The 26,844-nt window shown below is 46.3% G+C and overlaps 1 protein-coding gene across 1 annotated transcript in view; it reads right to left on the bottom strand.

The window, feature by feature from the left end:
• EPS8L2 (EPS8 signaling adaptor L2) overlaps positions 1-26,844 on the bottom strand; it is a 68,697-nt gene that overhangs the window by 2,447 nt on the left and 39,406 nt on the right. The window contains exons 4-20 of the mRNA XM_075163616.1: positions 25,977-26,041; positions 20,055-20,216; positions 18,972-19,121; positions 18,747-18,826; positions 18,437-18,576; positions 16,329-16,408; positions 15,704-15,830; positions 15,266-15,354; positions 12,895-12,969; positions 11,684-11,832; positions 11,375-11,501; positions 10,871-10,986; positions 6,972-7,083; positions 5,757-5,864; positions 4,112-4,253; positions 1,311-1,494; positions 275-407 (exon numbers count right to left, since the gene is read on the bottom strand). Coding sequence (XP_075019717.1) covers positions 275-407; positions 1,311-1,494; positions 4,112-4,253; positions 5,757-5,864; positions 6,972-7,083; positions 10,871-10,986; positions 11,375-11,501; positions 11,684-11,832; positions 12,895-12,969; positions 15,266-15,354; positions 15,704-15,830; positions 16,329-16,408; positions 18,437-18,576; positions 18,747-18,826; positions 18,972-19,121; positions 20,055-20,216; positions 25,977-26,041 — 2,039 coding nt within the window. The remainder of the gene's footprint in view (positions 1-274; positions 408-1,310; positions 1,495-4,111; positions 4,254-5,756; positions 5,865-6,971; positions 7,084-10,870; positions 10,987-11,374; positions 11,502-11,683; positions 11,833-12,894; positions 12,970-15,265; positions 15,355-15,703; positions 15,831-16,328; positions 16,409-18,436; positions 18,577-18,746; positions 18,827-18,971; positions 19,122-20,054; positions 20,217-25,976; positions 26,042-26,844) is intronic.

A 26,844-nucleotide genomic window follows, 5' to 3' on the forward strand; every position in this document is an offset into this window, starting at 1 on the left:
AGTAGAGCTAGTTTCAAAGTGATGAGTGATACTGGTAAGAAGGCAGTTTCATTAGTGGAGACAGGGTGATCTGCCTTACAGATTTGGGGCCTTTTTGCTTAAAAGACTTCTCAGCATTTTTAGGTGGTGTGTTTTTTTGGTTGTGTGGGTTTTGGTTGGTTTTTTTGTTGTTTTGGTTTTTTTTTTATTTTCTTAACATATCTGTTTAATGGGATATCTGACACTGCTGGTACAGGCACCCACTCAGGTAGGAGTTGTCCAGAAAGCTACTTACCTCCAGTTGGTTCTTCTCCACTGTGATTTTACTGTACACTCTGTTTCCCTCATCACCACACACTTTCTTCAGCTCCTCTCTGTTGAGGGAGAAGAGCTGAGCTCCAGTAAGGATGCCAAGGTGTTCCACTGTCCTGGGAAGACACAAAGTGGGGAAATGATAATTCTGCTACGCGTGGCCTCTTGCCAAAGGTGAGGAGTGGGAGATAAAAGGGCTGGTAGCAGCCAACGTGCAGCCCCTGCACCAGGACCATATCACATGCAAGGCCCCGGGGCTGTGCCAGGGTGGCAGCTGGTGGGTAACCCAAGCTCTTGGCGGGGATGACAGCAAGCCATGAGGAGCGGGTGAAGCCAGCATCACCCTGGCATCCAGTGTGTGCCCAGCCCCGTGGGTATTGCAGTGATTTCACTCCAGTTGCATCGCATTTGGGAAGCAATCCTGGAGCTCCTCTTCGCTTGCTCTGCAGAGTGTGAGTTGTAACTCGTAACTCTTCACCACACGCAGCTTTTTGGTCCTGCCCTGGTGGCAGGGAAGATTTGCTAGCCCCGGCTGAGGGTCTGGCTCTTCCTCAGAGATGCTTTACGACAGCTTCTCCGGAGACGGGCGGTCACCTGGAATTTGCATTTCAGGCCATGGGTTTAGTTATTTAATTAGTTATTTTTCTTTAAGTTCAGCACTCTGAACTGGATAACTGGGGCCAGACAAGCACCAGCAGTAGGATGTGTGCAGCGTTTGGCTGTGAGTTGTGTGAATAAGCAAGACTCTTCCTTTATTTGCAGCTACTCATTAGGTCTTTTGCTGCTGTAAGACAAGGTTTATTTGATAGTGTATAAGAAAGAAAGGCAGTAAGTTTGGGCTCTGAATGTACTGGTTATATAGCCTGGATTTAATATGATTGAAATCTAATTTGCAACGCAGGCTCTGTAAGTAAATACCAGTGACTTGTAATCCAGTTGAAATATTGCAAGCTGCCTCCCCCACTCCTTTTTAAATGAAGGACCAGCTTCATTTCGTATGGTAGTAAAGCAGATCTTACTCTTTGCTGAATGACTTTGCCTCCAGCCAAGCTTTGACTTCTTCAGTGCTGGATTCGAAGGTGAGGGGCACAAAAACTTGCTGAGGCTTTTCCACTTTGAAATTCCTCTGGGGAGGCTGAATTTTATTGTTTGTGATCTTCTTTAGCAATTCATCATTCAGCTCATCCATTTGATGAATAAGTTCTGGGGAAACAAGGCACAAGGTAGAGAGTAGGGAATGAAATCAAGTCTTCAGTCACAAATCCTATTAAATTAATGTGTTTGCGGGGAAAATGTAAGGAAGATCAAAATGTGGCTCAGCATTTTTATTAACTCTGTAAATACACCAAAAGAAAGTGCTTGCTTTTGTATTTTAGTTTTAAAGAACAAGCTTAAGTGCTTTTAGAGCAATAGGTTGAGCAACAATATTTTGACCTTCAAACTTCCGTCAGGAACAAATGTGTAAAGGGAGACTGCCACAGTTTGGAGGCTGGCAGACTGCTGGAGCAGACTGTGGGAATCTCCCCTTTCCTCCCAAGCCAATACTCTCAACTTTCTTCAGCTTTTGAAACCTCGCTTGCTCTTTGGGAGAAACCTAGATTTCTGCAGTTCTTCTCCAGAATGATGGAGAGGAAGAATCACAAAATAACAGCCAAATGCTCATTGTCCACACACGATCACTGAATCTAAAAAGCTGCTGAAGGGTTTCTTGCAGCATGACTGTCCCTCAGGACAAGGGCATGGTTTGGTACAAGCGTTGCACGTCTGAGATTTTGGCCTCATTGCTTCAACAACGTCCATTAGGCTAATTGGAGAGTCTTGGAACAACTGCTGCTCTTCATGTTGACCAGCATTGATACAGCTGTATAATTTCTAGAGAAAAGTGTATTCTCTGTCATGGTATGTTACAGCAGGCTCTGAGCTGTCTCATTTAATAAGCACATATTCCCCAGTCCATGTTTAACCGAGTAGAGATTGATCTGATGTGAAAAAGGAGAGCTCACATCTGCAGAGGCACTTGCTGTTAGCCAGCAGGAGCAAAACTACCCATCAATCTGCCTGGAAATTCTTGTTTAGAAGCACTTATTGGGGGAAAAGTGTGTCATATTTGGTAAAATAATAGGAGAACATTTTGAAGAGAACATATTCATTTTGTGTGACTGGTGTCTGTAGCAGGTGCTGGTAAGGACCTACATTTTCACCTATTTTATATACAAATTTATATTGGGATCGATCTTGTTTCTCATGTTGCTAACCTATCCTGTTCATCACACCTCATTCAAAGGACATAAAACCCCGCAACACCAACTAGCAGAAGTTTGCTCAAGGGTGTAAAACCTGATCTAGCAGTGTCTTTGCTTCCACTGGTGCTGTCAAGTGGTGACAAGGGACAGGGTCCCTTTTCCCTGATGTCTGGTGTTGCTGCTGTGTTTTTGCTTTAGTTTGTCATCTTCCTGTTTTTGAGTTACTTAATTCCCTTCGGGCTATTGAAATAAGGAAATTGCCCTGCAAATTTAGCATCAGGGAGGGGAAAAAACCCAGACCACATGAGACAGCAGAGGTCAGGGAGGCCTGACTATCTGCTTCTGAGAACCAGGTTCTCATTTTTCTGTGCCTCTGTGTTGCCATTTGTTTCCTTCCCGTTGCCCCTTTCCTGTCACCTGATGTGGAAGGCCAATTGTGTGGGTACCTACAATTAGTGTCTTGGTTCTGAGCTGTACCCCTGCTCCCTCCACTTTTCAGTCCTCTCTGCTACTTCTAGTAAGTGATTTGCTGATCCAGGTTCTCAGATCTCCAGCTTTTGCTGCGGAGCTAAATAGAAGTGGCAGGAGGCATGAACTGGGAGTGAGCTGCACACTCATAAAACTCCAGTGACACATTATTCAGTATCACTTTTTCCACGAAAGTCCTGAAGACCGGAGAATAGGTCAGTGTTATTAATAGATAGGTGTTTGGATTTGTATTATGGGGCTTTCCGTTGCCCCAAAAGGGTTCCTGCTTCCAGGAGTCTACGGTAGCTGAGCAGGGGATGAACCCCGGTTTTGGCCTCTGGGTGACAGCTTGCTAGAGGTGTACGCAGGGTGTGATAAGGGGGCGAGATGAGCAGGGCTCCTGGTCTTTCTCATGTTCTGTGACCCCCCCATAGCACGCACAGGGTGAGGGAGTGATGTGAATCTCGTGTTTGGCAGATCTGCCGGCTGGGATTTCTCTGAAACCACTTGAAGGAACAGGCCAGGCGGGCAACGTGTGTGTGGCAGAAGACAAGAGCAAAGCAAGTGAGAGAAAGGGATTGACCTGAATGTGGATGGTTGCTTAGACACACTTAAACATGTTGGTGGGGAAAGGAAACTCTCTCCTTGGGAGGAGGAGGAAGGTCAAGCTGGAAGCCCTGCTTGTCCCAGGCTGCCTGAGAGCCTGTAGTGTGAGTCAGTGAGCTCCTCAGAGCTGCTCTGTTGTCTGTGGTACTACCTGGAACCTCCTCTGTACATCTCCTCCAAAACCACTGCTGGTCTATTGCTTATCACTAAAAGCTGCAGCCTCGCAACTCGTTGTGCAGAGCCTTATGAGAGGGAACACACACTTGGGTAGGTCTGGTTACATGCACACAGCAACCAAAAATTGTGGACAGACCATTATGGTGAAAGTAAAGAAAGAAAGAAAACCACCGGGACAGAGAGGAAGCAAAAGCATGTGCTCACAGAAACTTTTCAATTAAGTCCTGAAATGCAAAGCTGCGGTGCCAAGCTCTCTGGCTGCCTGAGGCTGCTACATGTGGTGTAAAATGTGCCCGGACGCTGGGAGCGCGGTGTGGGACACATACGTTCTTTGGCGTCCTGGGGAGAGTTGCGCGATAACATTTCACTTCCCCATTTATCCCCAGCGTAGCTGGCAGGTAGCTTGTGAGTTGGGCTGGATGGTCCATATCCCCTGGGGCTCAGGTCTCCTTTGTACCTCTGGTTAGACTAGGTGATAAGAAAGGAAAAAAAAAAAAAGTGTAGTGTAAGAATTTTTTTGCCATTTTTCATTTTCTTAAACTTTTTGCCTCCCACTCACGATAGCAAATTGAGGGACAAATTGCCATGTTCTCCCTGTGCTGATCTGGGGCTGCTCAGCTGAGGCTGATGTGATCTCAGGTGGAGCTGCATGGAAGAAGTTAATTTCTGGGGTCTCATGGGAAAGAACAGAACCTAAGCCAAAGGCCGAAGACTGTGTGAAGGCATTTACACCCCTGGAAAACATGTCACACTCACCACACGGAGAGCAGTGGTGTTTTATGCTTGCTTACTACTGCGGTGGATGACTGCTCTCACATGCATGCCTCAGCCCTTTAGCCTTTTGCTCTGCAGAAATTACTGCTTATGGAACTTCCTTGGAGATGGAGAGCAAAGGAAGCAAAAGGATTTTTATATGAAGAGAAAACAAACAGAAATCCCATTTGAAGCTAAAGCATCACTGCTGTAGTAATTTGGTGTTAAGTGGGACCACTGCCAAGTGCCCAGAGCAGTCTGGAAAGAGTTTTTTGAAATTTTGATTAAACTAACAGGGCTTTTATCCAGAGGCCTGCTGGGGCACCTTATGCTTTGTCAAAGCTGTGAAATACCAAAGTGGGGAAGCAATGCCATGCTTCCTTAGGGCATTTAGAGGTCTCCAGCTCCACATTTTTGCAATGCAAGGTGCTTGACAGCAATATTCACTTAATACTCACTTAGACGGTATTTCCACCTGCCGCCACTCCAGTAACTTGTTCCTGCTGCTGAACTGAGCTGGATGAGGGAACCGTCTGTCTTTAATTTAACCCCCAATAAAAATCTCAGCATTTTGGCGGCAAAATTTGCTTTTATGTCTGCATTAGCTCTTTTGTCCTGTTCACAGCACAGCCCTGAAAGCAGCAGGGTTTCGCAGCAGAGGAGGTTGTAAACCATAGGCTGAGAAGTACGTGGGCTTTGGGGGGAAGGCACTGGCAAAAGGTGGAAGTCTTTCAAGCCAGTGTAGCCAGCAGCTGTTTGGTGACACCTCAACATGAGACCTTTTCTGTTGGGATGACAAGTCATGGTGCTAGGCTCGGGGCGGGTGTCCCTTCGAGCTAGGGTCTCACTTCATAGCAGGCTGCTGCCTATAGCACAGGACTCAGCCTTCGCCTGTCCCATAACCCTACCTGCCAGGCACTGTGGGCAGCAGGCAATGTGCTTGGCATCTTGGAGCAGGAGGAAAACATGAGGCTGCCGTGCGGATGGGAAGGATAGGCCTCGTTTGGGGAGGGGGAAGGTAAACAGTGGCAAAATGTGAGAGTTTTATCATAGGAGACTCAGGAATCTCCAGGATCCTGGTTCATCTACTTGTGAGGGTTCATGCCAACTTGTGCACAGCATCCTAAGAAATCCAGAGAGGTCTAATTACAAGATTATTCTCAGAGGCTGATTATGCCCTGCAGGCAGCTACCAGTTAAATATCACCTGACTACAGACCTGTTCGAGCTCTTCCAGTTTCACCACATCCAGGATGTTATAAGGGACGTAACCAGCCTGCCCGCTCCGGTTGAGCAACTTCCACCACTGCTTATTATCTTCCAACACCTGAGAGGGGGAAAAAAAAAAATTGCTAGTGAGAACATCAGATTTCGGGCATACATAAACGGCATATAGAGGAAATAAACCACACAGTAACGCGAAGTTGTCAGAATAACATCACAACAGTCCAGGGGCTGGCAAACAGATCTATTGTACTCATTTGCAATTCAGGACTGAAGCCTTTCCTGAAAAGCATCGGAACTTATCCTAATGACAAACAGGAGAGCATCTCTGGAGGACAGATCTGGGGTGCTGAAGAACTCTTAGTTCCTACTTAATTTGCCTGTTTCTCCATCATCTTTTTTTTTTTTTTTCCAGTGACTGAGTTTATGTTGTCTTTTTGCATTAAAAAAAATAAATCAAGAGTGACTCTTGCCAAAGATGCCCGAGTGTTATCATATAACTTGATCATGTGTCACATCATAACACATAACATAACCACATCATAACGATGATATGGCAAGGAGATTGCCTGTTGCTGAGATATCTCCGATTGTACCTGCCCCCCTGCTCCTTTCAGCAGGCTTGTTTTTACCCAGAACTGTGATTTTTAAATTTTTTTTTTTTAAAGTAATCTTCCCAGAATGGATGAGCTTTGCTGGCAAGACCCACACGTTTCTCATACTAGCTTCATTTTAAACAGAGCTTTCAGTTTTGAACAGAAGTCTTTTTCTCAAGTCATAGATCTGTGTTACAGTTAGAGTGTAGACCAAGTCATGTCCTACATTCTCCAACTGCCAACAGTGTTGTGGTAAGAGAAAAGTTATGAAAAAGGATGTTTTCATAGAAAACAATTCCTTTGGGGTGGGGGGGTGGTAATAATGAACATATGCCCAGCAAGTCCATGAGCAGCGTACTACAGTGACTTGTTTTCCTTCCTCCTCATTGCTAATTAAGATGTGACTGATGTGTTTCAGCTGAGCAAATGACCCAATGCATATAGTCAGCCTGCTCCAGCTCAGATATAAAGCTTTAGATTTGAGCAAAGCTTCATGCTACTGCTCAGAAAACATCAAGCAAAGATTAGTTGACACTTGCCACTATCTTGAGATCTCTCTCCTGTTCTGGGGAAGGGGAGGAGGGCACAGCTTTTCCCTGAGCATGTTCACTGACCTCCAGGATTTCATCCTTAAGCACTGAGAGTTCATTGGCATTTCGTGCGGTGAAATCGTAGCGGATTTTGGCATATCTCTTCGGCAGAGCCATTCCCTGTGCCTCAAAATTCCTAAAGGAGAAAAAAAATGGAGTTTTGATAGAGGCCCATTTAATAACTAGGGCAGTATAGGCTCACTGGCAAAAGAGGAGTGCTGAAGACTGTGCCGGTGCAGGTAGGGAGGCAATTGTGTTAGGAGGGGGCAGTGCCTCTTCGCTTCTCTGTTTTGAGGAAGATTTTCACCCCTCATTTTAGTGAAACACCCTGTGTTTGGGGAAAAAAAAAACCAACAAAACAAGCTGTAGGGCTGTTTGGTTAATGGCCTTATTGGGGGACTGTGAGGCTGCTACTTCCAGGGTGGAAGAAAAGACAACTTCTCCTGTCGGTCGGTTCTTTGCCACAGCAAGGACTGGGGAGACTGACAAAGCACAAACAAACTGCTCTGATTGCACCTCCTGTGAAAAATAAGTGTGAAACCCTCATGTCCTGATAAGTGGAAACAACTGCCCCATATGCCAGAGCAGGGGAGAAGCAGGCACCAGCGCTGGGAGAAAGGGTATTGAAAACGTGTGTAGGTAGAACTGACTGGAAATCTGTGTTTTTTTCATCAGGCAATGAATGCTGAGCTACTGAAACAGAATTCTGCGTGTTCCCAGGAAACGTGAGTTTGAGTGTTTCTATACTGAGATACATTTCGGGGGGGGGGGGGGGGGGGAGGAATGTGTTTAAGTATTTTGCTTGGGAATTTCTGACAAAAGAATATATGGCTTTCGATGTTGAACTGACTTTTCATTTGGTAGATTGTCAAAAATGGAAAACGGTGGAAAAAGTGCAATGAAAGATTTCCTTTGACCCAAACTGAAATGGTTTATTTTTTCATAGTGGGGTGTTGGGTTTTTTTTTGCGTGGCTTAGGAAAATTTTGCAGATCTCATCTTTTTCTTCTCTGGTTAGGATGGGTGTGGTGTTATTTTTTAATTCCAAAAATGTTTGCGGTATGGAAAAACTGTCTTGCCTTGTTGTGTAAGGGTAGGTAGAAGCTACTTTAATGCACCTTCTATGGATCTTTCTGCCTATGACTTCCAACCTGGACAGCTACCCGGTGCAGAAGACTCCCGGGTGCCCTATTCACAGTGGGCATGCCAACAGGGGGTCAGGTTCTCCTCCAGTTTATGTCAAGTTCTGTGTAACTTGGTGAAGCCAGTGCTTCCAGCACTGCTAGCAAGTATGGTTTTTAGCTTGATGTTTTTCCATTGCCGAGTTCTTGGGTTACGTCAATGATTTTAAATCTATGAATCTGTGGAAACTTGGCTCTTTGTGGACTGCTTCTGAGGCATCTGTAAAACCTGACTTGGAAAAGCAAGCCCATTATGCTTAGTTTCAGTTCATTTTACTGTCTTCATTAGATAGCTTTTGGTGGTCTGAAAAAGGTTGAAACTGTTGGTTCAGTGGTTTGATATGATGCCTATGGCTGTAGTGCCATCTTTAGCTCGCTTGATTTGGGTCAACTCTTGGTCTAGTTACAGCCACGTGCAATATATACATTGTAAGTCTGCAGTGGGGGAGAGCTTGGAGCAGACTCTCGGGCAGATTGAATCCACCAGTCAAGAAAGGGAGTGGTGGCCTTACCCAGCAGTGCCCTGAAGGCAGGGAGGGGGAGGAAAGCCAAGTTAGGTAGAAATTACTTCTTTTGTAGCATTCCAGAAGGTAAATGAGTCATGGGGAAAGCGGTGACAGCTGGAGGAGTTTGAGGCTAATGTGTACTTTGCATGCACCTAGGTTTTACACAAGCGACCTTTGCCGATTATTGTAGTATTTCTTGGGGCTTTCATGACACTTCTCTGCAGCCAAAAGCCCTGGTGTAAATAATAATACTGATGCATGGGTATTTTTGTAATATAGGGTCTCTTGGTTAGAAAACTAGTTCAAACTACCCTGAAAAAACCATGAGTAGAGCAGGACTGTGATCTTGGCAAACATCTGGGCAGCCTTGGCTGAAGTCTGCTCTGGACTGAAGAAGGCGTCTAAGCACATTCTCAATTTTAGCATCTGCTTCAGTGCCATTAACATTGATGTTTTTTTCTTAAATGTTATCCATACGGAAAACTTGCTGTTGACAGTCTGAAAGGTAGGTGAAAAGGTACAACACGTATCCCAAGAGAAAAGAGATCCTCATCTACTCTTCCGTGAGCCCACGCTGTGGTTAGACTGGGTGGTGTGTCAGGGAAATGGTCACCTTGGTAAAAAGGCATGCTGTTAATTTGTATTCCAGGTCTTGATACTACTATTTATAGTTTGCCTGTGCTGAGACTAACAGATGAAAATGTTTCCTTACGTGTGTTATCTACCAGTCACTAAAGATGGACTTAAATGTTCTCATGTAAACTAAGTTCTCCTTATTTTTCATAACCTCACTGAGAAAAATGGAATTGGAGAAGAGAATTTGTTACCGTAATTCTTTCCCTACTCAGCACTGCATCTGTACTATTTTATGGTCCCAGCAGGATCTTTGATGGAGTAAATGGGAAGAGTAAGTTATTTTGCTGATATAATTGGATTTAAGGCATTTTGCTGTGAATTTGAACTTTTTTGTAGTAGTAATAGAGCTTATAAATCTTTCAGATTAGAACATAAGACCATGAAAAAACAGTCTGGCTTGAAGGTTTTCTCCCAGTCTAGAGCTGGCTACAGAAAAATGCATGGTTAAGTGCTTTCCTGGGTCTGGACTTCCAGTCTTTAAAGATTTGAAGTTGATCACTGCCTGTCAAATCACTGCAAAGCGGAATATGGCAGAGAATTAATTTGCAATTTGAGAAGAGTTTGAAACTCAGAGATCGCGGTAAAATTTCAAAGGTGTAAGCCCATGTAAACAAGCAAGCAGATGAAAAGCCTCTAAACTTTGAACCAAAAGTACTTTCATAAAGATTTTATACCACTGAGTAGCTGGTGATAGAAAACTCGCAGAGGGGCAGAGTGTTTGGTTAAATTGTGAATGAGCCATCTTTCCCCTGGGGAAAAAAGCCTGAGGCAAAGGGGTGGCCTGGCTGGTTCTGGCTTGGGAACTGAACTTTCCAAGACTTCTGAAGAAAGGGGAGGTTTTCCCCCCCATTTTCTGGATTTATCTCATTAAGAAAAGTTGTTTAAAATCAACACCCTGTCAATTTCCTGATGGAGAGATGGGCAAGACCAGAATCACATTCTCATTTTATTCAGTCTCTAATAAATGTTTTTCCCTTTCGTTGTGACTGAAAGCAAAAGGAGGAGCTGCTGCCTCCAGTGAAACGAAATGGCACTGCCTCAGTTAAAATGTTTTCTGTGCAGTGCTGCTGAGGTCAGGCTGCTGTTTCCCAGCACTCCATTTTTCAACAGCAGAAAGCTTGCATGTGTCATGCCTTAGTACAGATTCCTCCTATAAGCAGGTTCTTTCTATGCAAGCTGTTGTGGCTTTAGGCTGGATGGAGAGATACTAACTTCTCTAAACATATGGAGAACAAAGGTGCAGCACAGTATTTTGGCACACGATCCTTAATGTCACTTTGGTGGGCTGATGTTATGAAACAAGACATACTGATTGACTAATGAAGTCAGTCAATATTTTTGCCTCTTGTGGTGGAAAAATATGTAACCCATTTCCTTGTAGACCTGCTGGTGATTAAAAAGCAGACAGTGTTTACATGAATAATCCCTCGTCTGATCTTTGAGTTCTCTTGATCCTGTTAACAAGTCTGAATTAATAATGACAGAGAGTTATCTACCAGGATGCCAAAACATTCTGGTGTCATGATATGTTGCAGTGGGTGCTTATCAAGTTACAAGGAGGGAGCTGAGGCGCCTTGTCCAGGGCAGTGCTGATACGTTACCTATTTACATGCTGAGTTACGTTCTGTTTAAAGGCATCCACAGCTTGTGTCTGATCAGCAGTCTGGCTGCGCTTGAGTGAGGAGTTACGGTAAGGATATCCATTGGCTGATGATAGCTGAAAAGGTAAAAATGAAGTCAGTGTTACCAGGAAAGGGGAAAGCTGTGTCAGAGAAAAGGAGAGCGAGTGGTAGATGAATCGTGGCCTGGAAGTTTTGATCACAATGAGGTGCACACGAAAGAAATGTTCTTCGGGCAAACCTGTATCCATGGGGCTCAGTTACGGTATAGTATCCTATTTCCTGTTGATCAGGATGTGAGGCTGATGATTGCTGCCCTTTTCTGGCCTTATTTTCTTTCCGTACTTAACCGGAGTGACCTGATCCAACTGAGTTTTGAGCCGACTACTTGTTACACACCACCGCAAACTTCACAGATCCATCTCTCTGAAAAAGGGGGGAGGGAGAGGGAAGAGAAGAGAGGATGACCGGGGGCACAAGACCAACCTCTTCTTGCAAATGTCCGATGTCTATTTCCCAGGGAGCTCCACGGAAGATTTCCAAGGGCGGTTCCCAGCCATTGCGGAATTTGGGGATGTAGGTGGGGATATTTGCTTCTCGGGGCCATTCAGCTCTAGGACATGAAGCGGGAAATATGTGGTGAGATTCACAAGGAATGCGTCTCTGAAAGCATGTCAGGGAAAAGCAGGGGCATCAGGGCATCCTTGACCCTCTGACAGGGCTATAAAATTAAGCATCGTGTCTGCCTTTCTCAAGAGCTTGGGGAACCTGGTGAGATGGCAGCTCTGTCCTCACCTGGATCTGGTCCATGTCTCTCCCAGGGAGTCCCAGAGGTTTATCTCTTTTGGTGTCAGGTGTCCTCTGAGGAAATCTGTGGCGTCTTTAGAAAGAAGCGGGCTGACGACAGACCTGGCAAGCTCAGGGCCACCACAGCTACTGATGATCTGGATTAAACGCACACAAATGTGAGAGACTTTGCAGGAAATGTTCAAAATATCAAACCAGCACACACACAGGGGAACAGAAATCAAAGACAGAAAAATCAGTGGCTTTGATCCTTTGGAGTCTCTATGCCCGCCCACTCCAAAGGAAGCCAAGGTACCCTCCATGGTGAGTACCTCTAAAGGCTAATTCACATTAGACTTGCACTTCCAAAGTTCTCCTCTATGCCTTCATATGTCAGGGTGAGGTTTCACAACACAGATGAACTAAATTAACGGTTTGCTGCTACCTAAAAGGGATGCTGTATTCCCTCAGTATCCCCTTATTATCCTTGCACTGCACTGATAGTAATTGATTGGCAGATTTTATTAAGAAAAAGCAAATAGACAAATAAGGCTTATAGTTCCTGACTAAGTTCTCCAAGGTACAAAACGAAAGCCAGAGGGCAAGCCTTCATGCCAAGGGATGGCCTGACCCTTGTTGGCAGCAGCTAATCCTTAGATCAGCTCAGTTGTCTCAAGAAACATCAACCTAAATCTTTGAAGGAGACTGGACAGTTCAGAGGGACACAAGAGTTCTCCTATTGGCGTCAAGGCAAGGTCTGATCTAAAAATTAGCCATTGTTAGAGACAGGATATATCGCAAGCTGGCACTTTAAAAAATGGAAAATCACATGGTACTTCTGTGTCCCTTCTGGCTTCTTTTTCAAGTTGGGATTTCTGCTTCCTATTTTCTATGCAAATATTGAGCCATGTTTGCTTGAAGGTGAGATCAAGCAGATTCCCAATGGGAACCATAGCTGGCTTGCACTTTTGTTCACAGTAAGTCTTTGTTAATGGGGTGGAAAGATTCATATTTGCTAGGGTTTGTGTATTTCGTTCAGGCTGGAAATCAGATCAGAAGCCAGAAGCACTGGCGTTGTTGCTTCTAGACTTCAGTGAGAAAGCTTTAGCCAGTTGTGAGCAGTCTTCTAACCCTTTTGCATAATCTAGCTGCCTGTAAGTGCAAAAGCAACATTAGAAATAAAAAGTGAGTTCACAGTGAAACCTGTGAATCAGGTTTACCAGTTCCAGCGGCCCAAATAAGAAATGCACCAACTCTGAAGCGCTGGGGTTCTGGATGTGCTTTCTCAGTTTGGCCTGAAAAGAGAAAGGAAACCCAGTTCAATCCTAACCTGATTTTGCCTTCTCTTTTCTGTCACGTGGAGGGATTGTTACTGACTGATATTTGCTACAGTTAATAACGCAGCCTGAAAAGTAAGCAAACTTTCAACAGTGCACTTGAAATCAGGGAAGAACAGTAGGTGATGGGGGAGTAGGAATCATTCAGTTTTAGATAATTTCTATTTTGTGTCCGTTTCTAAGGGCGTTGAATTTCAGGAGGGGTGGAGTACCTACTCTGTTAAAACCAGTTCCTTTGAAGTTATTTTGGCTTATTTTGAAAGTCTTGGTGAGGAAGGGCCAGGTCTATTGCTTCTGACTCTTGCAGAGTTGAAAATCCCACTAGTTCCCATAGAACAAGTGTTTTGCGGGGTCCCTTGGCAAATTGCTGACAAGGAAAAATCTCCACCAATATCTTGCCTGCAGCACCTAGAGCTACCTTGGCCACTGAAATGCTTGGTATTTGGAGTAGACTGTGGTGCGATGGAGGAGCAAACGCTTGGGATTACTTTACTGTAAGAATTGCATTTCATTAACAGCAATCAGCTAAGCTGTGGTGAGAAACCACTTCAATTTGTGTTTCCTTTCAGCTCTTTCTTGTGTCCTGTGCTACGGGCATTGCTGCAATGGAAAACAGACTCCCTCCTCCCTACCGAAATGCAAGGCATTTTAAATGCTGGTGATTTAAACATTAATGTGGAGTGGAAAGTGTGAAATAACCGATGGCACCAAGGTGACTAAATGAAATGGCACCTCACAAGGACTTCGCAGCCACGTGGCACGTGATAGCAGCGCTGGGGCAGACGTGGCAGTGCTCCACCACTGATGCCCCGCTCTCCTTCTTACTTGTCCCCGGCCTCTTGCCGGGAGAGCAGCCACTCTTTGTGGGTTTGTGGATACACAGGCAGCAAAGTCCAGGGCCTGAGTGCAGGGAGAGCTCGGGCATGTGAATGAATTTCCTATGTGTTAACTCCCACGCTGCTGGCAGGGGAGCAGCAGCGGTGCTGAGCTCGGGGGCTGCGCGCCAGAGCGTTTGCACAGATCCACAGCCTGGATGGGGTGCGTTGTGTGATTGGCAGGGGCCAGGGTAGGACACCAACTCCAGCGCAGACCTGTGCTGTGACTAAGGGTTTGGCTGACCACACTGACTCCGCTGTATTTCTCTCGGCTGCGTCAGTGGTCAGAGAAGGCTGGGATGCAACAGCCTTTATGCTAGGAGAATCCTCAGCTGCTTCTTCAGGGAAGCTAACATCCCACTGTGGATGTGTGGCATAGCCTTAGCGGGGCACCTGATCGGTTTGTGCGAGAGCAGTGATTGCTGGCCAGAGCTGCCATCTCCAAGACTCAGTTCTTGTCCTAAACAGGCAAAAATTATGCATATTTGCTTCTAAACGGAAAGATTGGAGCTTGGTGTTCTGCATTAAGGTTGTTTACGATCTCTGTGGTTTCCTTACTAATAACTTGTCAGGAAGGATCTTGTTAGGCTGTGTTCGCTGGGCAAGTTTGGTCAGAACTGACAGAATTTCCTTCTGGCTCGTTACCCTCCTGGTCTCGCATACTTCACTAAGTGGAGCTGGCAGCACTGGGAGCATCTTTATGCTTCTGCTTTTCATCCCCTTCTTAAGACGCAGCTCCTCCAGGGGAGAAAGAGAGGAGCAGCCAGGAATGTCAGGGCAGTGAGGGACATCAGTTATTGTTAACCAGAGACTGTCCAGGCCCTTGGCTGAGGCAGCTTTACAGCTGCTCTGTAGACAGAATCGGATGAGAACAATTTAAAGTAGATAAGACTTTTTTTTTTCTTTTTTAATATTTGCCGTTTTATGCCTTCTAAGGATAACAAGGACTACAGCTCACAGAAAACTACAGACTTTTAAAGGCCACAAGCAGAAGCGAATATCTAGAGTGGGAATGTTTACATAAGCCTTTGCACAGCTATCAGCAGGGTGGGCACGGCAGTTCTTGGCTCTCTCGGCTCACAGCTTCACAAATGCTTTAAGTCAGGACTGTATCTGAAAAGAGATCCAGGCATTGCAAGGCCCCTGGCTGCTCAGTCCCACCCTGGACTTTACGCTTCTAGTTTCAGTCTAACTACTTGGCCCAAGAAACCTGCACAAGCCTGACACAATGTTTGTTCTGGATTCTGAAGAATCTGGAATTCACACCTTTGTCGCTTGATAGTGTTTTCAGTTCAAATTTCACTTTAAATGCTTACTACTGGGATATATGGGGAAAAGCCCTGTCACTGCATGGGATGAAAATACCCTCTGTGTCTTACCAAGAGGTTAAAAGCCAGTTTGGTTTTCTGGAAGCAGTCGATGAACTCGGCCTCACTTGGGGGTCTTGCTCGAAGAGTCAGCATGCCCTCTTTCATGAGAAGGTGGAGAGAAAGACACTTTAATTAAAGCATCCCTTTTCAGGAAAGTTTCATCTTGCTGGCATGCAGAAGACACAGCAATAAAGGATTCTGAGACTAAAATTACTAAAAATCAAGGGTTCAAGAAAACCAAAAGTCTTTCTCTGTGTTGGAGGCTTCACTAGGCTCTGTGTGTTCTACAAGAGGACCAGCGGCACCTTCCAAACTGGTGTAGCTGCTGTTGGGTCCATAGCCATGCTGCCCCATCAACCTGGCCTTGCTGGGGTGTAAGCTGAGGTCTCCTCTCAACCTTTTTCCGTGCCCCTGTGTTCCCCGTTTGTTCTAGCAGTCGCACTGTACCTGCTGGCCCTTTCTTCTTGTTCTTCTTCCCTTTCTTCCTTTGGTTGAGCTGTTTGAATGCCTCTGCAGCCTTCTGAAGCCTGGCGACAAACATTTCAATGTCATCCAGAGTGCAGTTCAGGATTTGCTGTGAGGACAGAAATGCAACAAACCAAGGTGAAAGAGAGCCCAAACCGCACGCAGCTGGGAAGCCTGAATCCCAGAGCGTGCTACTCTGTGCCTGCTTCATTTCCTGGAAGAATGCACAGGAGTGGGGAATCCAGGCATGAAATTAAGCTGAATTCATCACTTTCCAAACACAAAGCTGTGCTTGGTTGTGTGCTGTACTTATCAATGTGACAAGTGACCGCTGCTAATGGACGTCATGGAAAATATCCCCAAGGCCAGACTGTGGGCTGGGTAGCAGCGGACTTCCTGAAATTAGCAGAGTTCTCTCAAGGGATATTGTAACTGACCCAGTGATGGACCTTTGCTTTTGTTCACCTTCTATTTATGAGCGATAGATATCAGTTTAACAATGACTAGATTATGCATAAAATGTCTGCTCATGGAGGAGCCCCTAGCTTCCTTCCTCTCTTCTCCCTCTCCTTCTGCCTGTTGACTGTGTGCCATTCTTGTTACCAACCGTTTCTTTTTCAATCTTCTGTGCTAAGATGGCTCGGGACTCTTCGTGGTCGTGAGAGCTGGAGCCTCGTCGTTCATAGTCTGCAAACAAGGGAGGGAGAGAAACATACATTTACTATCAGAGGCTGAAAATAGGCTCCATTAAATGCAGGGACCCATGGGATGGTAACTCCCAGCTTGGTTGTTTATTCTGGGTTATGAAAGCACCTCAGGAGATCACAAAGAGCAGGAGGTGATCAAAGTTGCCGATTAAATCTTCCAAGGTCACAGCACCTGCCTGCCAACCTCTGTGTCGATACGCTGCCTGTTTTCAAATATAAGCAGTGAATGAATCGTGAAGAGCATCCAGCTGTAGCTATGGGCAGAGACCTGCAAGCCCCGGCCCGAGCCTTCCTTGTCCCAGAGATACCAGTTTAACTAAATAGTAGTTGAGCAAGAAGAAGTAAGACCTGGAAGTGAATGCAACTGTCACTTGCTAGAAAGCAGCATGCCAGGAATTCTGCATGACTGATGTTTAGGCAGGCCCGTGCACTAATCAGCATTTTTGTACAAACTTGTGTGCAGTCTCTCAAGTGTTTTTAATAAAAATTCTCCTGCAATAAAAAAACACAAGCACCTCCCAGCTTTCAGAAGACAGACACTCGGTGAGGGGGTGATATTTCAGTGTGAACAATTGCTTGTGTGGCCTCTTGTGAAAAGAATAACATGTCAGCTCAGTGGTACGGGGTTTGAAAGAGCTGGCACAGCAGGTGTTTGGACAGCAGAATCTATAAAGTGGGAGAACTGGGGAGGCGGTTTTGGCAAAGGACAGCGAAAAATGTACGTCATCTTTAAGTGTTAAGATGAGGTGATTAGTTTTGACAGGTTTTGTAGAAAAAGCAATAAGGCGTGTTTCAAAGGAGAAGCAATCTCAGCAAACAGGCATAATTCAAGGCTTTCTCCTGTCGCCTGCTTTTGTGCCAGGCTCTGTGTTCTTAGATCCAGAAATCCTGCCTGGGTAAATGCCCAGCTCTGCTGATACAAGCAATGGACTTAAAGCTTTATGCTAAGCATCCTGGGAAGGGCAGAGTTAAGGGTGGCCGTTTCATTAAAAACTGCTGTGCATCGGAATATACATGTTTATACATGTCCAGCTTTAAAATATGGATCTTATTTTCATTATGCAAAACTGGACCTGAAATAGGCTCTCCATTCAAGAGGCCAGAGTAGCTACTTGGCTTCAGATCCCATCCCAGAGAAATGAGTGTTTTCTCTCCTCAGCTGGTGTTTGGAGTTTCTTATAGTATCCTGATTACGTGTTTTCCTTGAATCTAGAAATTAATCCTAAGAGAAGGTGGTGCAATAGGCAGTGATAAGAAAGGCTTACGGTTTGCTCGTCATTTTAGTCAATTTGAGCTTTTATCAGAGAAAGAGCTTATTTCTGTTACCTGGAGCTTATTTCTGTTACTTCTTTCTCCAAAGGGAAATACAAGTTTTTTCAAGCCAGCTGAAACGGGCTGAAGTCAGGGTGGTTTTGGAATAAGATTTTAGATTAGCACATGAGAGAGGTGAGTTCAGATCTGCATTTCCACACTCAACTCTAGGAGAATTCATGCAAACCACTTGATTTCTGAGGGTGCCATCTTGGCTCCTGTGAAGGTAGCAGAGCCAAGAATTTGCCTTTCTGACCAGGTCTGTCTTGACTGTACGTTTTAAGATCACCAGTGCCTGGTCCAAACTTCATGTGATGGCTCAGTTTTATGAGGGGCTTTCACCTCTTTTGGGAATTTCAGTATTCCCAAAATACAGGTGTCGTTACAAGGAGTTTCTAGGAGCTTTGATTTATTGAGCCGTCGTTGAGCAGAAGATGCCTACTGCTAGCCCAGTGGGTACAAATGTTTGCTGTGGCCCAATTTTTAGGCATTTATAAAGCACAGCCAGAGATGCAACAAAATGTTGTGCCTTTGGTACGTGTCTGTGTTGCATTATAACACAGTGAAAAAACACTGGGCTTCCCTGTGCCCCAGCAATACAGGGCCTGAATTGACCACAGGCCATTTCAGGAGGGTTGGCTGTCCAGGCTAACGAGTTCCCCGTCCCCAGGACAGACTTGCTGAGTGCTCCCAGTACCTGGATCGTGCTGGGAAGGGGGTGCCACCCGGTTCCTGTTCATCGCTGAACCTCGCATGTCATGCTGGATTGGGATGGGAGCTGGCCCTTGTGGCGGTGGGAGGATGGATTGTCTCTGCCTGATCTTTTCTTGGTTTGCCCTGCAAGGGGAACAACACAGAACAACCCTCTCAGTGGCTGCCGATCCTGTTTCTGAGAGACTGGTGTGCAAATGCACCATTGTAAATGGGGCTGTTTTGTTGTGGGGTTTTTTTTTTGTTGTTTGGTGTTTTCTTTTTTTTAACTCCCAGCTGTATCCTGAAGTACTTACTTGAGTGTCTGTGGCCGTATCTTCTTCCCATGCTTGTGGTCTGCCAGGGCACTTTCTATGTCCTCGTGAACCATCTCCGCCTCAAAGATAAAACAGGGATGTTTTTAAGGGCTGTGCTTTGGAAAGGATTGAGGGCTCTAGATGGGCAAAGGAAGAAGGGGCTGGCAGACAGCTTGGAGCATATTTTGTTCTCTGTTTCACACCAGCAAGGAGGGCTCTGCTCACCTCCACCTCGTCGCAGTTGAAGAAGTGGATGTCAGGTTTGTGCTGCTCCGAATCCTGACACACTAGGAGGAGGATGGAGGAATAGCGCATCTGATTCAGCACCGTTTGGCAGTGCTGGACTGTCGGGAGAGGGAAGTCCTCCAGCTCCTCCTGGAAGAGAAAGAGGAGGGGGTCAGGCAATGGGGAACTATTGAACTGGTGGGGAGTGGTCCCGTGTATGAACTCCTGGGATCCCTGTTTGAGGAGAGAGACCTGGCAGAGCTTGTGCTTCTCAGCAGTGGTTTGCTGGGCTCTTGAAAGATGCCTGTCAAGGTTTGCAGGGGGGCAGTGCCTTGAGACTGAGGAATAGGAGAGAGGTGGATTGCAAAGAGAGGTGAGCTCTTGTTCTCTGAGCCCTGAATATGGGGCCCAGCGTGAGACTTCAATAACTTGAGCCTTGTTGCTCACCATCATCTTTTGGCTGTGCTCTACCTGTATTGGTACACTTGTCATGCATCCCAGCAGAGCACTGGGAGGAAAGATGCTTTCTGTGAGGGGCTTACCCTCCCAGTGTCTCCTTGGATGACCTTGGGCTAATATTCTTTAGTTTCTCATTGCTAAAATCAGGACAGCACCATCCCTCTCCCACTATCTGGCTGTTCTTTCCCCTCAGATTAGGTGCCCTGTGTGCATGTACATGTATTGCCTGTCAAAATGGGGCACTGTTCTCAGGCAGGTGATCCTGCGTGTTATTTTAATGCAAGTAATATGTCCTTCCCTCTCTGCTTATGCTTTATGCAGATCTCTGTGGACCTGTAAGTCTGCGTCACTCCCACAAAAAGCAGTTTGACTGTTGGCCTGAAGCACAGCTCAAGGTACCTTTCACCTGGAGTATCTGTGCTCTAGAGATATGAATAAATCATCCCACACCTACCTGCCCTTTGAATCAGAGTCAGCCAGCCCCCGCACACCCAGGAGTGGATTTTGGTAGTGATTCACCCTTGTTTGGGTTCCTTAGAAATGGCCCTCCCAGGCAGAACGGGAAGGGCACACACTGCAACCCATGCGTCAGCCTGTGGGTAGCTCTCGCAGAGCTCTGGGTACCTGCGACTCGCAGTCCAGCAGGCGGATGGACTTGTCGTTCACTTGCAGCAACATCTCCTGTGTCCAGATCTTCTCTTTTGAGTTGAGCAAGATGAGTTTTCGAATAGCATCGTCCACCGTCACGATGGACTCGCTCTTGTCCATGACGAATGTTGCCAAGTGCTGAAGTTGGGAGGAAAGGGGGAGAAAACAGGTGAAAAAGCTTTGATGCTGTGTGTACCGTAAATGAGCGGTGAAACCATCTCTAAAGGCGTGAACTACTGTTTTTCTGCTCTTTAGAGCACAGGCATGAAAGAGTCACTGCAGAAAGTGTACGTTCTGGTTGTTAGTACCAGCCTGTCCGTAGTGGCGAAAGATTAGGGTTTTGTAATGCAGCAAGGGTTTTTATAACGAGTTTCACCACTTGCATATTTATCTCATCATATGTCAACTCTAGCAGCTCTGGCGCCCATCCAGCAGCGCGTGTTTGCAAATGCTTTGTACACATGAGTTTGTCTCCTGGCTTTTCTGGAACTGGCTTGGAAGTTTTAATACAGTAGTTAAACTTCACTTGCCAAGCTAAAAGCACTTGCATTTTGCATGTCTCACATAGCAGATCTCCCTGCGTGGAATTTGTCCCAGGCAAAAAGCTCACACGAGCCATGGGCAAATGTTAGTCCTCTGTGCCGAGGTGGGATCCACGCCATGTATGGGCTTCGGCCAGGTCACCTGCCCTGGGTAACTCAACAGGCAGCACAGCTGCTGCGCTGCAAAGCTGCCCGATCTGCAAGACAGCTCCAAACCTGGCAGCTGGCTCCACACCAGCCCTTCAAGCCCCTCATGTTATCTTCCCCCCAAAAGTACCCAAATCAGCCTTCATGGTAGTGAAAATTGATGTCGCTGACTGTAAGAAGGGATTTTTTGCTACTTGCCCCTGTGCTGCACTGTGGCTTTGCTGGGTTATCCTGGTTTTCCTCCCTCCCTCCCTCCCCCTGTCCTATAAACCCAGCCCAGGGCTCTTCCCGCTACCAGCCCGGCTTCCATGCTGTCCTCTCTCTTGCGCTGCCTTGTGTGTGCTCGTGGGCCAGGAGCAGCTCAGGTAACGTCCCAGACATGACTGCACTCGCGTGCTTTCCCATCCCTGTTCTAACTGTGTCCTGAAGCATGTGGCGATCCAAGCCTTGCGCTTGGCACTCGTATTTACAAAGAGTTTGTGTAATCGAGGTGCATCTGCAGGCTTTGGACTGCTCCTGGGGCCCCGTGCAAAGGGAATGCTAGGCAGGGCAGGGAGGCAGCTGCAGGAAGAAGTGTGCTGCATCCAAATGGGTCAGAAGGCCACTCCAGAAATCCAGGTAATTTATTTATCTCCACTCTGATCAGCAGCCACTGAGAGCAAGCACTGTGCGTCTGCCAGCAGAGGGGACTGCAAGGCAGGAGAAGCTGGGAGCCTTGCCTGCTGGGAGCCTTGCCTGCTCAGAGCAGCCAGGCTGTTTTCCGTGCAGTTGTCTCTGTGCGAGTGACCGCCCAGCCAGGCCACGTGTTCAGGTGACAACAGGGGAAGGGGAAAAATTCAGGAAGGAAAAGGAAATGGTCCTGTTTCACCTTGTTCCCTCTGCTGCCCTGCTGTGTTCCTGGTGAGGAGAAGGGAAGGAGAACATGCCCAACTGGGAAAGCGGCTGAAGCTTTTCCCTGCCGTAACCAGCTTTCTCCAGAAGAGAAAGGCAGGAGGTTTTTGGATGGGCAAGTTATAGGCCTGACCAATGCATCTGTGCCGCAGCTAGTCCAAGGGCCTGCTGCCGGGAGGCTTATCAGGCCAGGTCCCAGCTCTTTCTCCCTTCCCTGGAATATCGATGGCCCATCCACGAGCCCCGCTTCCCCTACTCAATAGCATTAGGGTAAATAACACGTTGCTGCTGAATCAGCTGTGGGTCAGCTAAAGAGCCGTGGAGCAGACTAACCCTTCTGGCAGGGAGACCGGTACTGGAGGTAAAGCAGATGCGTTACACGCGTTCGCTGTGGGTCTGGGGGCAACAGTCCAGAAACAGTCCTGCTGGGCATTTAGCGTTTATGTGGATGGCAGCAGTGGAAACTCCTGCTTGTCTTTGATGCACAAATCCTGCAGCCTGGTTTCAAAGCAAGAGCTGGAAAAATGGGATGTGTTTAAAGCAAGCCACAAATTGGGATGTGAAATTTGGAGAGGCTCTTTGTTGTCTCTAGTTCAGGGATGAGTTTTGCCTGGCTTTTCTCTCTCTGATCCCTTGTCTTTGTGCCTTCTCCCAGTGATCAGACACAACCTTTTTAGGGTTCAAGCAGTTTGTTTCTGGTGCTGAGTCTTTGCTACAGTGGTGCCGTATCAGGGGTCAGGGTCCGGCATGGCACAAAAAGACAGTCTTTGTCCCAGAAGACTAGCAAGCAAGAGCTACAAAACACAAGAAGAGAAGGAGAAAGGGCTGGGGGAAAATCTGTCTGTAGCAGTCTCAGCTCATGAGCTGATTAAATAACCCAATGGGTAGTGTCCACAATCAGCATGTGCCTCAGAGGGCAATGGAGGAGGATGAGAGCTGCTTGGGAAGGAAGTCCTTTTTTTACCTGTAAAAGCCCAGGGAGATGCAAAGCGGGAAGCAGACTAAGAGGTGGCAAAAGCTGGCCCTGCTCCAGCACCAGGGAGGGAACCAGCACTGTCCTGCAGTGGAAACAGGTTATGAAGGGACCTTGGAGAGGCCATGAACGTTGGGGTCTGATACCGACCAGATGGACCTGAGGAGGATTGGTGTACTCAGAGCATGGAGCCTTGGATGGTCGTGTTGAAGCACAGGCAAGAACCATTGTTGCAGTCGGCTCCAGACAAGGTGTATGCAGGGGGAAAGGCTCAGATTTAAAGCACTGGTAGCCCTGACAGGCAGAAAGGGCTGAGTCTTTAAACATGACGGTTGATGGTGGGAATTAGGGGTGGAGAGGATTTGGTGACCAATTTGTTGTTAAGGTGGTTGTTGGATAATTCACAAAGACTGGAAAGAGCAGAGAAGAGGATAAACATTGCAGAGTGTAAGACCCAATCCTGTGTTCATAAAGCAAAGGTATTGGGTGAGGCGCTGTCTAAATAAAACTCCTGGCAGGTATTTGAGCTGAAAGCTGAGATTAGCCATGCAATCAGATATGAAAAACATACTCAGGGTATATGTTACTGTAATTGTAAAATAGTGCACAAAAAGGTATTCGCAAGGTCAATATTATCTGTGCAGAGGCGACAAACCCTCTGCTTTCTGAGCAGTGGAGAGAATTGGTTTATACCTGATGACGGGCATTCTTATCTGTTCTATTATTTTAACTGCCAGGTTTACAATCTTCATAAATTCCTTCGTTGTTTATTGTTACGTAAGTTAATTTTCATGGAAGGGAAAGCTACTTGTCCAACTCAGACTCATTTGAATATTTTTTTCTTTTCCATTTTCTTTAGATACTGGTGGAGTAAGAGGGAGAGAAGCTTGCTACTGTCTTTGATTTATCTCATTAAAACCCCTTTTCATCCAGATGGATATTCAAATATAGTAGCTTTTGTAAGAATGGGCAATGACTCCGTCCACTATTAAACTTTGATCGGCTTATAGATTACTTCAAAGGGTGTAAAATGCCTCTTGTGAGGAAATCTCTTTCTATCTCGCTGCCTGCCACTGAAATCCTGTGTGCCTTGGTCAAAGTTCAAGGTAGAGACTCACAAATGGGTGGCATATGGCATAATTAATGAAGAATTCATGTACGTGTCACTGTTTAAAGTCCCTTCTCTGCTTCCATGAGTGACTTTATTTGGTAGGAGTCACTGATGGGGATGGTTGGCAGGGCCACCGATGGGGCGGCTGGCCATCGAGTTAGTTTCTCTGATGGAAACCAGGGCCTCTTTCCAAACAAGCATTTTTAAAAGAGCATTTTAAAAGGCTCCTGTATTTCTAAGCGTGTACGTAAGCTCTCTGCTGGACTGGGTCTTAAACCAGAGAAGAGAGGGCCCTGTCTGCTAAATATGACCCTCGTGAAGTGTTTTCCTCTCTCGCCCTGCCCAGTTTTCAGTGGTGAATGGCCCAGCCTCGGATGGGCACCTCTGTTCCTGTGGTGCGGAGGCCACTGGCCTGCACCGGCGTGTTTTATTCCAGGAATCGCCGGGCCTGGGGCGGCCAGGCTGGCTCCTCTTTTTTAAGTGGATGTCTGTGACACTGGGAGATGAATTTGGCTTAATGCCTGTCATGGCTGAAGAGTTTTGAATTACTTGAGAGGACACAGTAGCTGAGGGAGGGCTGAAAGATGATAGTCGATGTGGCCTCTGTTGTTTGGGCAGATGAGTTGCTGTAACCACCATGGGAACCCTGCTTTTAACCTGCCTGTCCGTGCTGATCAAGAAGGGCTTGAAGCGTGGGGTGATGAGAGGGACAACAGCTCCCACTATTCTCCTTCAAATGCAGAGGAGGAAGAGAGGACAACAGCTTCTCTATTTCATGTTTCCTTGTACAGAATTTCCCTTGTCTTTTTAACATCTGTTTTTCTTTTTTTCCCCCATTCTACTTTCCCCAATTACTCAACACTTTAATTTGCTGAATCTTGATTATTCAGAAAGGAAATAAATTTTTGATAAATGATGGTTTCGTATGCCATTTTCAATTTAAATTTAAAGTAGAAAAGAGGTCCATATGTAATTAAACCAACTTCATATTCTTTAATGATCATTTTTGTCCTCCCTTCTCATCAACCATTTCCCATCTGCAGGCTGTAATGACACAAAGTGTCCGGCTGAATGACTGATTAGTGCTGGCTCTACAGCAAGTCCCTGAGACAGTGGCCTCCCAAGCACATGTCACACCTCATAGCAAGAGGACAGAGCTGCTGACCTCAAAGTATTCCCAGACACTGGTCCTAGATGTAGCCCAGCAAGGGAAAGGAACAAGCCAGGAACTTCCAAGCCTTTGGTGTAGGTCAGCACACTGGACATGCAGAAGCTGTTTCTCTCCCCATCCCTAAAACAGTCTGTCTAACATGAGGCGTCTCTCCCACGCTTCAGTTCAAAGAAATGTGCGGGATCCAAGGGAGGGATAGTTAAATGGTCAGGGATGACCTGTGTCACGCAATGTGGGAGAAGCCATCAAAGTCTGGACCCGGTGTTGCTATAGGATTTGAGCATGATTCAGAGTTGCGCCGTGGAAAGCTTTTTGTAGCCTTGTGGGAGGATCTGTGAGCTGTACCAGAGTCTGTTCGCTTGGACTTTCAAATAATGTCATACCATAATGGAACAACTGCTGCTCTCCAAAGCAAGGAGTTGGAGAGGAGCAGCAGAGAAATAGAAGATGGCAGGAGAGCTGGTATTGATTTTAGACAGAGCAGGCAATATATAAGAGGAGAGAAGAGAAAGGAGAGGGATCCAGTCCAGCCTGAAACCTCGTAGGAAGGAGTGGGGTCAGTCTTGGGAGAGGAATTGTCTCAGGACTTGTGCTGCTCTCATAGTCCTTTAGTTTATCTCCTCAGAGTGTCTGTGGTGTAGAAATTCCTGTGCTCCACCTACACATGCTCTTTACTTTCCTACCCTTTTGTGCTCAAAGGAATTAGATGAGAACCCCAGCTTCGTAGCATGTTACGTGTGATTGAGAGGACTTGTGTGGTCTCAGTCCCGAGTCCAGGCTTGTGGGACCATGGTGACGTGCAGCTCGGAGGGAAATTACAGCTAATGGCTAAGTCTGAAAGTGTGTCCGACAGTCCAGGAGCCAGAAATAGTGAGTGGACCCAGCTGGGTGGGAAGCTCTGTTTGCCTCTCCCAGGGTGTGAAGAGCGACACTTGCTTATCCTAAGAAGGTTCCCAACTCCTCTTTGGCCTAGTGAAGGTCCAGGACAAATGAAACATTGCATTACCAGCATCTATCACTGACGCTGGCCTTTCAGCCCCTTAACGTTTCATTGCATACTCACCTGTACGTGGTACTGTGAAGTCTCATGCATAATGACATTGGAATTGGAGTATTTTTTTCTTTGTTCTGCAAAAAAAAGAAGAAAACAAGCCTTCATTGTAGTGGCTCTTTATCGGTATATCAGGGTCTGAGAGTTACAGCGCTCATGATGACTTCCTCATAGTCTCTGAACTTCCAGCTTCAGTTGGAGTATTGGGAATAATAAGACATATTAAGGATATTAACTTTTGTAATAAGGATTGGCAAATCAGGTGCGTAGGGTACACATTCAAGTTGTATCCCTTAATGCTGCTGATAATTTGATTCCTGGAGGTCAGCAGCTTTTGTGGAGGAAATTAAACCTAGTGTAAAGGAAAGCCCCCAACAACGAATGATTAGGGAAGCTCTCGGAAGAGGACTGGGGAGGTGAGGAGTGGCTTGAGAAGGCTGGCAGAAGGCTATGACATGCACGTGGCAAGAAGAAAAAATCCGACCACAACCCACCAGTTTAGACATAACAGCCCTTTGAATCGTCCTCCAGAATAGGAAGGGCTGTAGGGATTAAGGCCAGCCAGTCAGAACCTGCATTTCTTGTACAATATTTTTATGAGGCAAGAAATCTTCATTACTTCCTGCATTTCTTACTGGAAAGCGGCAGTAAAGAAAAAATCGCTTGGAATTTCATGAGGCTATTGAATATAATCCTGTAAGAATTTACCCTGCCAGCTCTCAGTTGCTGTTTAATTGGTACTTGTCCAGGGATTCCTTACAAATACTTTGCTTGAATAGCAGAGGAGTAACTCTCCAGGCCCAGAGTGATCTGGGAGCGTACAAACTGAAAACATCTTCCTCACCAGCAGAGGACATCCTCTGATCTCTGGTTTGCTTAG

The sequence above is a fragment of the Calonectris borealis genome, chromosome 14 (assembly GCF_964195595.1).
Source record: "Calonectris borealis chromosome 14, bCalBor7.hap1.2, whole genome shotgun sequence".
In the NCBI taxonomy this organism is placed as follows: domain Eukaryota; kingdom Metazoa; phylum Chordata; class Aves; order Procellariiformes; family Procellariidae; genus Calonectris; species Calonectris borealis.